This window comes from Cavia porcellus, unplaced genomic scaffold (assembly GCF_034190915.1).
Source record: "Cavia porcellus strain 051 isolate PalLab524CR breed Dunkin Hartley unplaced genomic scaffold, mCavPor4.1 scaffold_18, whole genome shotgun sequence".
Lineage (NCBI taxonomy): Eukaryota > Metazoa > Chordata > Mammalia > Rodentia > Caviidae > Cavia > Cavia porcellus.
In genome coordinates this window covers 38,051,651-38,067,675 of record NW_026947501.1, presented here as the reverse complement: position 1 = coordinate 38,067,675, position 16,025 = coordinate 38,051,651, and the positions used below count along the sequence as shown (strand labels likewise).

Below are 16,025 nucleotides of genomic sequence, written 5' to 3'. Positions count from 1 at the left end.
AAAATACCTGACACCCACCCCTTAAAAGAGGAATGGTTTGCTTTGGCTCACGGTTTCAAAGAGCTCAGTCCATGGTTGGCTGGCTCTGAGGCGGAAACATCATGGTGGAAGGGTATGCCAGAATAAAGCTGCTCATTTCATGGCAGCCCACTCAGATGCCAAAAATGTACCGAACTAATCCTCTGAATGGTTCTCAAGGCAATCAAGTTGTCTATCAAGATCAATAGTGACTTAACTAAGAAAATAAAAGAAGTTAGACTTTAAGAGATAGGAAGGCAAGGAGATAATGAAATGAAAAGAATCAAAATGTAGATAGTCATGTACCAATTACCAACAAAAATCTCATTCTGTATTACTAATACGTGCCAATAAAAACTGATAAACATTAATCATCACAGAAGTTTACGTCAAGGTGCTTGACTCATGTGGGTCCAGGAACGGGAACTCGCCTTCCACCTCTCTCTTGCAACAGCTCTGCCCTGCTGTGAGCACCTCACCTGGCTCTGTGTGGGCTCAGGCCCCGCCTGTCTGTTGATTTCCATGCTTTTGCACAAGTAAGGATAGAACTACCAGCCTTGATGAATCAAGAGTTCTTGAGCTTATGCAACCCAAACAAGACAGAAAAATATTAGGTATGAAACTCAAGTGTCATTAGTTTCAGTCGTTCAGATGTTTACATTGTCATTAAGTCTTATTACCTAGATACCCTTAGTGACTTTTGAAAATAAAGCAGCGTTGAAAATGTAATGTATATGGAGATTATACCAGTGATTAGAAAGAACAGGGGTCATTGTGTCCCTCGGGATATTTGGCAATATCTGGAGATATTTTCAGTTGATATGACTGGAGAGTAGGAGGAAGACCAGAGTTGCTTTTGGCATCTAGAAGTCAGAGTTGTTTTTTAAAAAAATCCTGCAGTGAACAGGACAGCCCCTCACCCACTCCCACCCAAAAGTGTTACCTAGCCTAAAAGGTCACTCGTACTGAGTTTGAAAAACCTGCCGAGATCAATTGAATACTTCCCACTTGTGTTGTTATATGTGAAGAGTTCCACTACTGAAACTGGTTTGCAGTCAGCTACATACACTGTACATGGATGGAAGTCTGAGGGCAGGTCATCTAAAAGCCTAAGAAAGTAGTAGCCTCATCAACATGAGTCCACAAGCCACAGGTGTAGTAGGGGCTTGTGTGCTCTTGAGATGTTTATTGTGTACATTTGATGTTTAGGAATACATGCAGATTATAAAATGGTTACCACAGATTGATATATTTCTCATTCTACGTTTTGGAGACAAGCTGAAAGATGCTTATTTAACAAAAATCCCTAATAAAATTTGTTCTCTTTAGTTCTCGTGCTGTATATTAGCTCTAAACACGCTGATGTTTATCCTATGATTGAGAGTTCTCCATTTCCTCCCTACCCACCCCACTTACACTGCAGTTATTGCCACTGTCTCATTTTCTAGCTGTTTTGAGCTTTTGTCTTTTAATATAAGTGGAAATAGGCACTGCTTGTCTTCTTGTGTCTGACTTCTATGACTTAGCATAATGTCCTCTGGGTCCAAGTGGCAAATGGCAGGATCATAATGTCGCCACCTCAAACTGTCCATCTTGGCCTTGTGCCTGTACCCCTCCTCTCTCAAAAACCACATTAAGGACAAAAGAAATAAAAGCAGGGCAGGTGGCATAGAGATGATCATGGCTTTCCATTAATAAACTGTCAGTCAATTTTCTGTACTGTAATGAAATGCCTGAGGCAATAAAAGAGATAGGGTTTATTTTGATTCCCAATTCTAGAGACTCCAGTCCAAGATGGAGTGGCGGTAGAAGCATCTGGGGGCTCAGTCCCCTCCAGGGGTATCCTCCAGTGAGGCTGTTGGCAGGGTCCTGAAGTGCTGTGCTCTTCCCAAAGGTCCCTTTTAGACTCTTGTCCTGAACAAAGAATTGAACAGGAAATGAAATAGCAAGGTTTTACATGAACTGAAGGTTAAAAAATTTTTTAAAAAAGCAGGCAGAAGTGCTCTGAAGTGCTCTGCAGTGTGGGTAAAGTAGGACAGGAAATAAACTCTGTGTGTAGTTTGGGCCAGGGAGAAGGCTCACAGTGGCCGTGCGGTTAATAGCCACAGCCTTTTATGTGTTCCATTCTGACGTCAGATCTAGGCCATCCTGTCAAAACCCCACTCGATCATGTGCCAGAAGAGCTGAAGATAGCATTCTCTGATTGGTACCAGGTATAGGGCTTCTGCCTGTGTCCTGGGTCTCCATAATGACGGTCACAGCTGCGTCACACCCTAGTCTCATGCCCAAGGTCCCACTCTCAAATGTTCCAGCACCTCCCCAAAGTGCCATCCTGGGAATCAAGCTTTGTAGCACTCAGGCCTTTGGAGGACACTGACGCAAACCATACTATAAACCCTGAGTTCTCCAATGGCAAGTCTTAGGCCACCTCGCTGTTCATCAGTTGTTTATCAGTTGTACGTCTGTGAAGAGAACTGTCTGGGTCACTTTCTTCATCACTGAGACACAATACATAACACTTAAAGCTACTCTTAGAGATTCACACATTGGTTACGTGTATCCCTCATAGTAATCCACTGAGGCAGATAATGTTATACCCAGGCTGCAGATGAGCACACTGAGCCACAGAGAGAGTAACTTCCCCAAGCCTTATTGTGGGATGGGGGAAAGCAGAGGAGCTGAACCAGATGTGGGAATGCAGGTGTGTGTTCCTGTAGCCTTTCTGAGCCCTGCCCCTGCCACCCTGGTGACTGGGAACCACTGCCAGTGCCACTCCCATTCTTGCTTGAAGCCACTTGTCTGTGTGGCAAAAGAACATCGTCAGAACATCATCAGTGCCCAGCAGGAAAACACAAGCCACGGTACTTAATTCAGCCAGAGCGCCCTTTCGTACAGGAGTTGCCTGGAAAGCTGTTAGAAGGCTGGAAGACACCGAAGTCTGAAGGGAGTGTTCCCCAAAGATCAGGAAGCCTCTGTAAGTCTTGGGCTGAAACATGTTTTATTTGTTGCAAAGTCGTGGACATGCCATGTAGAAACGTGGGATCCTGGACACCCACTGCTGCTCCTGGTGTCACTTGTAGACACATTCGACACCCTCCATTGCCTGCTGCCATGGCTGCTGTTAGAAGCTCATCCAACTCAGGGGAACAGTTTCCCCTGCCAGTCTCCCAGCACGTCCCAGGAGCCCACCTTCACAGGAAGCCATCTGGGAAGAGAGTCTGGAAAATGTAGTTCACAGGCTCATAGTCCAAGGGGCAGAGCAGGACCAAGAGCCATCAGTACTACCCAGCAGAGCGTGCAGAGCCCAAAGCCCGGATTCTCACCATGCCAGCCTTGCCCTATGGAGGCCCATCTTGGTGTGGTTAGAGTATCAGTCTATAAAAACTGACATCTCAGAAACTTCAATTTTATGTACACCAGCAGCCTGCTGTCCCCGCCGCCCTGGGCTAGCATCCGCTAGGTAACCACGGAGCTGTGGTGTCTGGAAAGCTTCCCTGTCTCTCTTGTCCTAATGCTCACTTGAGAATCCAGTAGATTCTCCAGCAAGAGTTTCCTAATAAGGTCTTTGGCACTATTTTTTAAAACTACTCAAACAGTATGATACATAGGGGCAAAAATTCCTGCACTCTAGAATTGGTAAAAAATCTTGCTTCACAGCTAGAATTGGAGTTCGGAGAAACAGAACTGTTTCAGAAACAAGGAAAAAAGGAGGAAAAGAAAAAATATGTGTTGCCTTGTTTTGGTTTTTGGTATTTGGTTTTGTTTTGTTTTTAATGTTTTGGTGCTGAGGACCGAATCTAAGGCCTTATGCTTGCTAGGTAAGGTCTCTACCACTGAAGACCCCTGAAATTCTTAAGTATTAGTTTAGTTTATGATAACAAGACTTTTTTCCAAAGGAAATGACAAAATTCTAAGGGGCAAAAATAAGCAATGGAATGTAACCTACTATTCAGTCTTTTTTTTTTTTTTAAATCGGTACCAGGGATCAAACTCGAGACTGCGGGCTTGCAAGGCAGGTGCCTATACCGCTGGGCTAAATCCCCAGCACTATTCAGTCTTTTCAGTCAAGGAAAGCTAAATACAGTAAATACATTTCTTAGTATATAAATTGATCATCCTGGAAACTGGTGCCTGCGTTCGCTGGGGTATAACTATGCCTTTCAGTAACAATCTCTACGGAAGGTCTGTTCTTTTCCCCTACTGAGATGGATTAGCAGCTTTGCCCCCGAGGACGTCTGGGCTCCTGCATGCTGACCATTCTGCCCTCTTTGGCGCTGTCCTTGCCCTCCATGGGTTCCCAAGTGGCTCATCCTGTCTCTGTATTCAGTCCAATGGAAGGAGGTAGACAGTGCCAAAGAGTGCACCCTGAGAGTTGCAAATGGAGTTCTGCTTGGGTCCCTCTGGCTAGAGGTTAGCCCTGGGGCCACCCCCAGCCCCCAGAGAGTCTGTTGTCCGAATCTGTGTGCCCCTCTAAAAATCCTGAGTTCTGGGAGAAAGAGGGAATAGTTAAAGGGGGAAATGCACCAATTCCTACTGCAGTCTCTTTGGAATATCATTTAGATCTTGAAAAATTGAGGCTAAAACTAATTCAGAAGCATAAGTAGGAGCCAGAGGTATAGCCCATTGCAAAGGCTGGGCCTAGCTTTTGGGAGACCTTGGGTTTGATCCCTTCCCCTGCAAAAAGAAAATAAAAATTTAAAAAGTAGCTGAGAATACCCATGAATATATAGTTTAAAGGAAGTTTTGGGTTTTTGGAAGGACAGAGTCTCAATATGTATTTCAGGCTGGTCTTGAACTTGGTAGGCCCAGACTAACCTCTTAACTTGTGGCAATCCTCCTGCCTCAGCTTCCTAAGTGCTGGGATGACAGGTGTGCACCACCATGCCCAGCTGTCTTTAATGTAACTCTTTGTAAACCTTTTTATTATGGAAAATTTCAATTATAGACAAAAATGAAGCACATCATTGAGTAAACCCCATGTGCCCATCTCCTGGATTTGAGTTGCCAAGTGAAACCTAGTCTTGTCTCAGCTCTGTGCTCTGAATTTCTCTTTTCCCTTCCTGATTGTTTTGAAGTAGATTTCACATGTGCAGTTTCATCTATATACAGTTCTGAATGTATCTCTAAAAGGTAAAGGGTGGTTCAAAAAATTGAAGAGTCACATGCAATTGTAAGAAATAACCTAGAGAGGGGCTGGGGATTTAGCTCACTGGCATAAGCGCCTGCCTTGCAAGTGTACAGTCATGAGTTCGATCTCTGGTACCGATTAAAAAAAAAAAAAGAAAAAAATAACCTAGAAAAGTCTTGTGTACCCCTTAATCAATTTCCTACAAGAGTAGCCTCCTGCAAAAATATCTAGTCCCATATCACAACTGAAATGCAGCCATGGGTACAATCAAGATATGGGGAATGTTCTGACACCACAGAGCTCTCGTGATGTCCTTCTGTGGCCACACTAACCCCTGCCACCTACTAGCCTGCTCTCCATTTCCATGATTTTGTCATTTCAAGAATGTTAGAGATCAGAAAGATCATGTATCATAGATGAGCTTCTACATTAAGTCACCATAATTTAGTTTCATCCAAGGTTGTGTGTTTCAGTTCATTCCTTGGCTGGGGATGTGGCTCAGTGGTAGTGTTTGCCTAGCATGTGCTAGACACTGAATGAGATGACCAGTATCACAAAAAGCAAAACGAAAGAAGTGTCATTTGCAAGTAGTGGTCCACCCTATAGTTGTATCATATTGAGTCTCTCTTTCAAGAAGCATGATCACCTAAGGCTTCCCTCTTTTCTCACTCCCCTCTCCTGCTCTGTTCACAGCAATGCCAAATGATTACAACTCTGTGAGACTGAAAAACAGTTGCTCAAGGCCTTCCCTGGAATGGTACACCTGTGCTGAGAACAAAATGAGAAGACCCAGCTTGCTGCTAAAAAACATCCTCAAGTACGTACCGCCTTGGAGCCCTAAGATCACCCCTGGTTAGGTCAGGGGTACAGAATCCCAAGAAAAGTTCACTGTGAGCCCGGCAGATGGCAGATGCTGGAGAGGTGAAATGGGGCGAAGGTTCATCTGAAGGTCCAGCCAGGAAAAGATTGAGTGCACAGAGGAAAGCGTGTCCGTGCCCAGCCGCTGTACCTGGGCCAGGATCCTCGGGAGAACAACTTACAGCTCTGTTGCTTCTATTTAGCAAAAGAGAGCTTTCTCCCTTAACTGATTTAAACTAATCTATAAACACAGTTAAAGTCCCTAAGGACACTTGACTACCATTAAATAGTGAAGAAAGATGGACATTTCAGCCAGGTCACCTTCATATCCTAATAAATTGTGGAATTAGTAGAGGAACATGTTGGGCTTTTGTTTTTAACCGGCCAAACTAAGTTGAAAATTCTAAGGATGTCTCAATATAGAAAATCTTTATATAGAAAAGATAGAAATCCAATCCTTACATCTAGTCCCTGACTTAACATTACTAATTCAAGAGACACAGAAGGAAAAGATCAAGAAACACACGTGAATAAAGGCCTCCCTGTAGCGTCCGGCCAGTGTTCATGGAGGCCTGCAGCCTGCCTGACCCTGTGTCCGGTGCCAGCCGCGTGGCTGCAGATAAACTCGACCTGGGCCCTGTCTGCAGCTGGTGTGGACAAAGCGGACTCACGCCAGGGTACACGAGTGCGATACCCGGGCTGTGGACGCCGGGCTTGCTTTTAACACTTTTTCTTTTAACTTCCCATGAAGAATCCAGACAAGGGAAGCATTCCATGCACCAAATCGAAACACCCTGGGCTGGAGAGGTGAAAAGGTGCTGCTAAGCTTTCCAGATTCAGAATTGCAGAGATGTTTAAGGGACTTAGTACCCACATTTTCCTTCTACGTTTCTGGGGAGTATTTTTGTGGGAGTGTTACTGGGAATTGAACCCAAGGCCTTTGCACTGAGCTGCATCCCCAGCTTTATTTTTATTTGAGGCAGTCTTGCTAAGTTGCTGTAGGCTAGACTTGAACTTGTGGTGCTCCTGCCTCAGCCTCCAAGAGTGCTTGGATTACAGGTGTGTGCCACCACACCCACGTATCCTTTCTGCTCTTTTTTATTTCTTGCTTTATTTAATTTTTTATTTTATTCTATTTTGTTTTTTGAGACAAAGTCATAGCTTAGGCTGGCCTTGAACTCACTGTGTAGTCGAGATGGGTCTCGAACTTGCAGTGATCTTCCTGCCTCTGCCTTTGAGTGCTGGGAACACAGGTGTGCGCAGCCATAACCAGATGTCCCTTTCACTCTTAAAGATGACCAGTGTTACTAGTTTCTTGTGTATATGAGAAATATTGTGAGTATGCATGTGCAGGTATGTCTTCCGCACTCAACCAACCCATTTTTATATATAAATGGTAACATTCTGTTCACTTTAGCAGTATGATATAATCAACCCCAGAGAAAAATTAAGGTGTACGCCCAGGTTTTTATGGAGAGCCTAGTGAAATGGGAATTCAAACATCTTTTTATGGGGGAGTTGGGGTTGAGAACAAGGTCTGCTGTGAAACCAGGCTAGCCTCAGACTCCCAGCAATCCTCCTGCCTCAGCCTCCTGAGTACCAGGATTACAGCTGTGCCCCACCAGGCACAACCAGAAGTTATGAGAATATTCCTACCCCCAGTCTCTGACATCCTCCTCCTCATACTTAATATTCAGTATTAAGTATGAATCATGGGCAGTATATTATGCTAGCTGTTTTATTTTTAAAACTGCCTCTTTAGAAAAAAATAGTCTTCTCCTTACAATTATTTCCTACCTTTTTGATTTCCAAAAACACAGGATATTTAAAACAATGGTTCTGAAACTGTGCCTTACACTTTTTTTAAAAAAATATGTAATTTGTATCACCGGGGAGCTTAATAAAAATGAGAGTCCTAGAAACACATTGGCCGCAGCTGTTTTCCCCAAATCCCATGTGCACATGTGTGTGTTGAATGGTGTAAGTGTCAATTAGCAGATGTTTAACGAGTGTTTTTTCAGATGGTCTTCGGAACTAGTAGCACTGTCTCCCTCTACTCAGTCCCATTTCTAGGCAGAATTTGTTAGAAATACTACAAGTAGATTGTTTCTTTTGTATGTTATTTTTTTAAATGAGAACTGGTAAAGGAAGCAAAACGAGTTTTAAAGAAGCAAAAAACCTGAGATTCTGTAGTTCAAATCTATTACTTGTCCTTTTTCAATCCAGTAAGCTACAGTGTGATTTAGATTTTTTTGTGATACTTTTAGCAAATGAAAGTTGCCAGGAAATCTTGCCAGGAAGCAGCACCTTCTTTTTAAGCCGAGGCGACCTTAACAATTGTACTTCTGTGCCACGCAGTAGGCTAGCCCTGTTTGGTTTGTTTTCCACTTATTTCACCTTTTTTTTGTCCTATTGTCACATGACTGCATTATTATATCTGATTGATATTTCTTCCAGATGTACGTTGCTTGTGTTTGGAGTATGGATCCTTTATATCCTCAAGTTAAATTACGTCTCTGAAGAATGTGACATGAAAAAAAAGCATTACGTGGACCCTGACCGCATAAAGGTTAGATGTTCCATTGATGTGGTTTAAATTAAAACATTTCCACGCATACACTTAAGCTTAGTAATATCACTAATGCGACAAAGACACATTAATGAAAGTTTGAAACTGAAGGGAAGATACCATACTTAATCTTTGCATTCCCAAGTCAAAAGCATCCTTTTCCCCAAAACAGACCAACCAACTCATCTTCCCCATAGCACCGCCCGCCCATTCACCCCGCTGAAGCTCGGGGTGACCCACACACCGGGGCACCTGCCATTGAGATCATGTACCTGGATGCCGCTTGTCCAGTTCGGAGGGAATGAAGAAAGTCTCTTTGTACCACTTGTGATTCCTGGGTTGTGTTTTCAGTTCTAATGATTTCACATTGTGTTCTCAAGATTTTTCTTTCAGTCAGCATTCGTTTTTCTAAACTGACTGACATGTGAAATGCAGATTTCACGGATGACTGCGCAGCAACAATTAGCTCAAGGTGAAAGAAGAGATGGCTGTAAATAAGACAGTGTGTTAGGAGTGATAGCTGCCATGTGCGTGAGCTCTCCTAATCACCATGGTGCCCAGGGACATCCAGTGTCATCTCTGTCCTACAGACGATGGCCTGCAAAGTTGAGCACTTGCTCAAGTCCACACCTAGTTTAGCTAACTGTTTTGGTTCACCTACCTTAGTGCTTACTGTGTGCCAGAACCGTATTAGAAGTGCGTTAGTGACGGTAAGCCATTTGACTCTCTTGGTTGTCCAGAGTTAAAGGTGAGGAATTACCTGTACCTCGAAGCTGAGGCTCCTGAGGGTGACGTAAGGGGCTCAGGGCTCCATGGTGGGGTCAGGGCCAGAGACAGTCAGTGGTGTGATTTCAGAGGCTGAGCTCCTGATCCCTCTGCTTGGAGAAGCCAGAGGCTGCTAAAGCCGCCGGAGGAGGGCTTCAGTGGCTCAACCATGAAACCGTGCATGATGGCAGACTTCCTTGGAGACCCAGTTCTGTCCGCTGTGAGTTGCAGACAACGATCTCAGGTGTAACAGGGTATTAGCCCTCAAAGTGGGATAAGATAATGTACACAGAGCTCCTTTCCTCATTCCAAATCATTTCCACTTTAAATGCCTCAATCCTTTGCGGTACAGAGAGATGCAAAGGCGTCAGTGAAGAGCTCAGCCAGTACCTGCACCGGGCTCCTGCTGGTGGCAAGGCTTCAGGCTTCCTCTCGCTCTGTAACTCGGTCCCCAGATGTTCACCGCCTGTCTCGCTTCTCTGCCTTAGCGCATCTGCTCTGGTGCAGCAAGCTGTGTCCAGGGTCTTCTGCTTGGCTTTCCCTCTTCCTCCAATCTGCCTGGACTTGAGGCACCTGCCACCCCTTTCAGATCCAAGGCCCTTCGCCCCTCTCCTGGATCGTGTTTTTAGTCATCCTGCCTCTGGCTTCTGTTTTGGTTTTGGCTCCAGGGAAAGGCCTCGAATAATGGCATTCATCCTGACTTACAGATACGCTGTGAATCCTTCCATTTGTGTCTCTGCTGTACTTTTCTCCATTCTCCATGGGTCTTACCTTCCTTGTACTTGAGATTGAGCTGCTGACCATCTGACCGATGGCAAAACTGCGGTAGAGTCTGTGTTAGATGATAAGAGAGTGGGCCTCTCTTGGGCAAGGGGTGAGCACCCCACTGCACACGCACAGGATGGAAGTGTTTTCGCAGTGCCCTTCCTAGGTGAAATGCACACGGCAGTTTTAGAGACCTGGAAACCTGCAATCGTCTTTTCCTCTGAGTTACCACAATAGACCAGGGATGGTCTTCTTGGCCCAGCTGTGGTCAGGCAAGGGCTCTGGTTAAGATGCCCATTACTCTTAAAGGTGGTCTGGAAGAATCCTAGTAGACATCTGAGAAAGACTCAAGACCACATCCCAGAGCAACCTCCGAAGGGGTGGGAGCATTTCTGTGTCCTGAGAGAAGACCTGGTCCAGGGCACACAGTGACCAGTGTTAGCAAGCTAGCAGATGTAGTAGTGCACGCCTATGATCCCAGCACTTAGGAGGCCAAGGCAGGAGTATTGCCACTAACTTGAGGCCGGCCTGGGCTACAGAGTGATTTGAAGGCCACCCTGAGCTACATAATAAGATTCTGTCTCCAAAAAAAATTTTTTTTAAATGCCAACAATCTGGACTTCTGGCTTGTGGAATAATGGGACCCGCCCAGGTGGCTTTAACGACATAGATGTGTATTGGGATAGCAGCCAAACTCAAGGGAGAGAGGTTTGATGGTCTGTGCTTTGCAGCTCCTCTGTCACTTGCCGGTCTCCCTCAGGTGTTATAATTCATGTGAGCGTCTCTTCACTCAGCATGAATTGTGAGTTACTTGAGAGCCAGGGCTGTGTTTGTAAGAGCATGTGGTTCCTGAGTTTCCTAGAAAAGGACTTGGTGAGTCAAGGTTGCACTTATGAATCCTCTGCTCTCGCCCATGGCCCTGTCCCACGCCTCCGCTGCCTCCGCCTCCTTCCCCTCCTTCCCAACCGCCTGTCCTCAGGCACACCCCAACGGTCTCCTTGCAGTGTCCTGCGTTGATTCCCTCCTGGAGACTCTGCTTTCTTCTCTTTGGCTCCTTATCTGGCCCGTAAGACTCTGACTTGGTTCCTACCTTTCTTTCTAACCTGTTTTTGCCACCTGCTGGTGCCCGCCCTGCCTGTCTATTGACATAAAATTCACACCTCATAAAATTCACGCCTTGCAGCAGAGGGTGTAGTCACTGTAGTTTATTTACAGACCTGTGCAGCCATCACCACAAGCTAAGTTTAGAACATTTTCCTCGCCCCAAAGAGGAGCTCCTTTCCATCAGCAGTCACGTCCTATTCAAGTCACGCCCATGCCCAGCAAGTCCTAGGCAGCCACCTCTTGTCTTTCTATGGCTTTGCCTATTCTAGATATTTCATATAAAAGTAGTCCTACATTATGTGGACTTTTTGTCACTAGCTTGTTTGACTTAGCATAATGCTTTCAGGGTTCACCCGTGTTGTAACATACATTCGTACCTCATTCCTTTTTATATCTGGATGGCATACCATCGTGTGGATGGACCATTCCAATTATCCCGTCCTCACTGGTGGATGTTGAGGTTAATTCCACTTTGGGTCACTTGGAATAATATCGCTCTGAACATGTATATAAATATTTGTTTGAACACCTATTTTCAGCTTTTTGGTATAGGCCAGTGAGTATAATTGCTGGGTCACATAGTAATTCTATGTTTAACTTTTTGAGAAAATTCCAACATGTTTTCTAAACTGGTTAACTCAGTGTCTTCAGCATTTACTGCAACCGTCCTAGGAAGTGGTAGCTCCTTGGGTTTGGATTTACGTTTCCCAGATAGATAATGATGTTGAACATTTGTTCCTGTACTCATTGGACATTTGTGTATCTTCTCTGGAAAAATATTTACTCAATTTACTCCTTTGGCCATTTTCACTTGAATTATTTCCTTTTTTTATTACTGACTTGTAAACATTCTTTGTGTATTCTAGGTGGTAGTCCCATGCATCAAGTTTGTGATTTGCAAATAATTTTACCTATTCTCTGGATGATTTTTTCACTTGCTTAATGAGATCATTTTCAGCATGAGTATAATTTTGAAGAAATCCAACCTATCTTTTTTCTTTTGTCATTTGTGCTTTTAGTGTCTTATCTAAGAAATCACTGTCTAACTTGTTTTCTTCTTAGAGTTTTATACATTTATGTCTTTGAGCCATATATAGTGTGAGGCTGGGATTCAGTTTCATGTCTTGGCATGGATTCTCCAGTTGTCCCAGCACCTTTTGTTAAAAAGACTGTCCTTTATTGCTATGTTATTTCTTCTGTGCCTGGAATCACTTCCTACCCTTTGTCTTTGTTACGCATCTTTGACATCAAATCTAGCTCAGGACTTACCTTCCTGGATCGTCTCCTGGTCTGGATTCTTGAAACCTATTCAAACCTTAATTCTAACTTTTGTCATATTTTAACTTTTTCTTCTCCACCCACCTTCCTGGCAGGATCTTGTGAGAGAGGAGTTGTGTGCTAAAGTTTCACATTCGTTAGTATATACTTCTGTATATTAAGTTACAGAGAAGAGGGAAGGTATCAAGTTTAACCACAGTATAATCTCTATCTTTGAACTATCCACAGTTAACAGCAAACTCTTTGAGTACATTCAGTACTCAAATGTACATTGAGTACATTCCTATCCTTTTGAGGTATAGGACTGATTCTTCTGTTCAACTGTAAATGACTGAAATAAAGCTTTCCTTCCCCTTCTTCCCAAAGGATGGAATGTAAATTCTTCATTTTTGACTGATTATCTAAGTTCACTGATTACCTTCAGGTTAGACTGATCATTTTAGACAGTTATCTAAGTTCACAGCTGGACCAACAGCAGCCCTTCACAGGTACCAGTGCCCTGTCTTGATTGGCTTAAGCCAAGACTCCTGACCAATCACTGGCTAGAGGGGTGGGAATATCCAGTGGGCAGGGTAAACTGCCCAGATCCCATTTCCTGTCTAGAGAAAGGAGGTAGTACCTGAACCAAGCTGAGCAGCCCTAGAACCATGTTCCACCACATAAACCAACCCAGCCCTAAAGGGTTTCTAAAAGGTTTACTTCCTCCAGTTAAAAAATAGCACTAGGCGCTGGAGGTTTAGCTCAGCGGCATAAGCGCCTGCCTTGGAAGCAGGCAGTCGTGAGTTCGATCCCCGGTACTGATGAAAAGGAAAAAGACAAAAAAAAAAAAAAAACAAAGCACTAAAGATTCAAGTGATACATAAGGAATAAAGGGACAGTTTCTTGTCCCTTTTTTTTTTTTTTTTTTTTTTGTGGGGAAAGAGGAAAGAATAGGGGAAGAGTTACAGAATTTTAATATGTAAAAACTTCCATAACCATGGCAAGAGCGGTGTGTTTTATTCTATAACTTTAGATACTTTTAAATTGGCTTTTTAAAAAAATCCCACCCCCCCCCCTAGTTCTACAGGATTGAACCCAGAGGTACTTTACTACTGAACTACATCTCAAGTTCTTTTTAAATTTTTTTAAAATTTTGAGACAGAGTCTTGCTAAGTTGCCAAGGTGGAACTCAAATTTGCAAGTCTCCTGCCTCAGTCTCCATTAGTAGTAGCCATGCCCAACTACTTTTTGATATATTTGACCCTTTCAAAATGCTCTAATTTTCAGAGAGTCTTGACAGAACGTTTCACTTCTTTCTGAATTGTGCAAGGTGATAGAAATGGCAAGAACTGCCTATAATTGTCAGACACAGTGGTGCATGCCTGTAACCTTAGCTACTCAGGAGCTGAAGCAGGAGGATTGCAAATCTGAGCCCAGCCGGGGAACTTAGCAAGACCCTGTCTCAAGGTCAAGTTTTTAAAAAGGGTTGGGAATATAAGTCAGTGAGCCCTATGTTCTATCTCTAGTACCACAAAAAAAAAATTTTTTTTAAAGGAAGAGTTGCCTGTTACTATTTAGAGCAGAGCACACAGCAGAATATGAGGCTGAAAGTGGGACCAGGCAGGGAAGGAAAGAAGGAAGGAAGGTCTTAGAATCCACACTAAAAGGTTGTTTAATCTACACATCTGCTCATAAGTTCAGATGCAGATACTGAAACCATCTCTCACTTTCCCTGGCTGGAGGGATTGGTTGGTGTGGCCCTCACATCCTGCATAGCAGAGAGATGGAGTTCAGTACAAGTTCCCTACAAAGAAAACTCTGGCTCCTGGCTACCAGCAGAGATCTGATGCTTACCACCCTCCACACATGGGCCCATTTGAATGATCCTGCAGGGATATTGGCAGAAGAAAGTCTCAGAGCCAGGAGAGTGGGGCCCTGTTGGCTTTACCATTTATGCTCTGCATCCTGTGTTTCTTTGCAGCAAGTGAGGTACGCCCAGCTGAACCAGTCAGTAAGTGGGGCTCCGGCACCCACATCAGTTTTTTCTGTCCTTGGTGCCACCTCCCCTGATCCCCTGGGTGCCCTAGAACGTCCCAGAGTGAGAGATGGAGATGACCCTTGCCCAGGGTCCAGTGCTTTCCCCAAGATGACACTGCTAGTTAAACAGGTGTGGGAATGTCCAGCCTCTAGTATCATTTTACCTCTGGTGACACTTTCTGAACAGATAGCATCTGTGATACCATAGCATTTACTCCTCTGAAGCATGTAAGAGCAATTCAGTTACCGTAGAGGGTCACACCACCAGGGCCTCAGTCTCAGCACAGTTTGGGGACCTTTCAGTCCCCCAGGTTTATTCCCCTGAGCCCCTTTGTGGTCAGACCTCAACTTGACCCCAGCCCCAGGCAACTGCTGATTCTAACTCCTTGAGGTTACTATGGAATTCTTTTCATGGTTTTGTTATTTTGGTTTTAACAGAGTTTAAATAGCGGGTAACTTAAATGTGAATTAATTCTATGAATAGCTTAATCCTTGCCTCTGCCAAGCACTGGGCAGAATGCTTTGGGCATCAGGGCAAAGCCAGGTGGAAGAGACCAGAATCCATGTTTACAGAAGTGGAAGTGGAAATTAAACTTTAAAAGGTAACCAAAGCCCAGATCACGTGTGCTGTGGCAGCCGGCTCTTTCCCATATTTGGTTACCTCCAGACCCAAAGTCTACTCACTTGGGTGTCAATGCTCTGCCCTCGCCTGAATTCATTGTATTTTTATTTACTTTGCAGGGCCTCACGTACACCAGACAGTGCTCTACCTCTGAGCTACCTTCCCAGCCCATGTCCCAAGTTTAAAAATAAATAAATAGAACATTGTCTCTTGCTAAAAAGAATTATGCCACTGACCTATATTTTCGAGAAGGATGATTCGTAAAGTTATGGAATAAAAATGAAAGGGTAGCTTTTGCTAAGGAAAATGACTTAGGCTTTTTTAGTTCCTGTCAGTGAATTTTTACAGTGTGGTTTTCCATGGCAAATCGCCACACATTGACAACTGGAACTGCCAGACATCTATTTATTCCTTAATTGTGGGCAGCCTGCAAGCTCAGCCTGGAAGACTTTTAAGAACTGAAACCTTTCTTTGTATTCCTGGATTTGAGACAAATGTCGTTTAGAACATCGCCAGTTCCTGCATCCCAGGCATCTGGGTGACACCATCACATTCCCGTCAGTCCTCCTGGGCTGCTTTAGCTCCCAGTGTGGAGCTCTGTAGGCGGAGAGGGGGACATCAAACCACTTCCTGGCCCATCCCAGGGTCAGGCCACCACAATCTCAGGCTCGGCACAGCTTAGGGATCTTTCAGTCACCCAAGTTTGTTCCCTAGAGCCCCTTTTGTGATCAGGCTTCAACTTACCGGAAGTCCCAGGGTTACTGCTGACTGGGGTGCTTTACCCTTGAATGCTTTCCATGGCTTAGTTATTTAAATTTTGTCTGCTTTTAAGTGGGTTAGCGCGTTTTCCTTTCTAGGAAGCTTTGCTCCCAGGGGAGCAGTGAGGGGGCTAATGAAGATTC

At 44.3% G+C, this 16,025-nt stretch overlaps 1 protein-coding gene across 4 annotated transcripts in view; it reads left to right on the top strand.

The window, feature by feature from the left end:
* The window catches only part of St3gal5 (ST3 beta-galactoside alpha-2,3-sialyltransferase 5), a 40,775-nt gene that overhangs the window by 15,298 nt on the left and 9,452 nt on the right, over positions 1-16,025 (top strand). For 3 of the 4 annotated variants that reach the window (XM_003468893.5, XM_063229664.1, XM_063229663.1), the window contains exons 2-3: positions 5,840-5,963; positions 8,462-8,573. In XM_003468893.5, coding sequence (XP_003468941.1) covers positions 5,840-5,963; positions 8,462-8,573 — 236 coding nt within the window. Of the gene's footprint in view, positions 1-5,839; positions 5,964-8,461; positions 8,574-16,025 lie in introns of those variants that run through there. The other variant, XM_063229665.1, reaches the window with a different exon arrangement.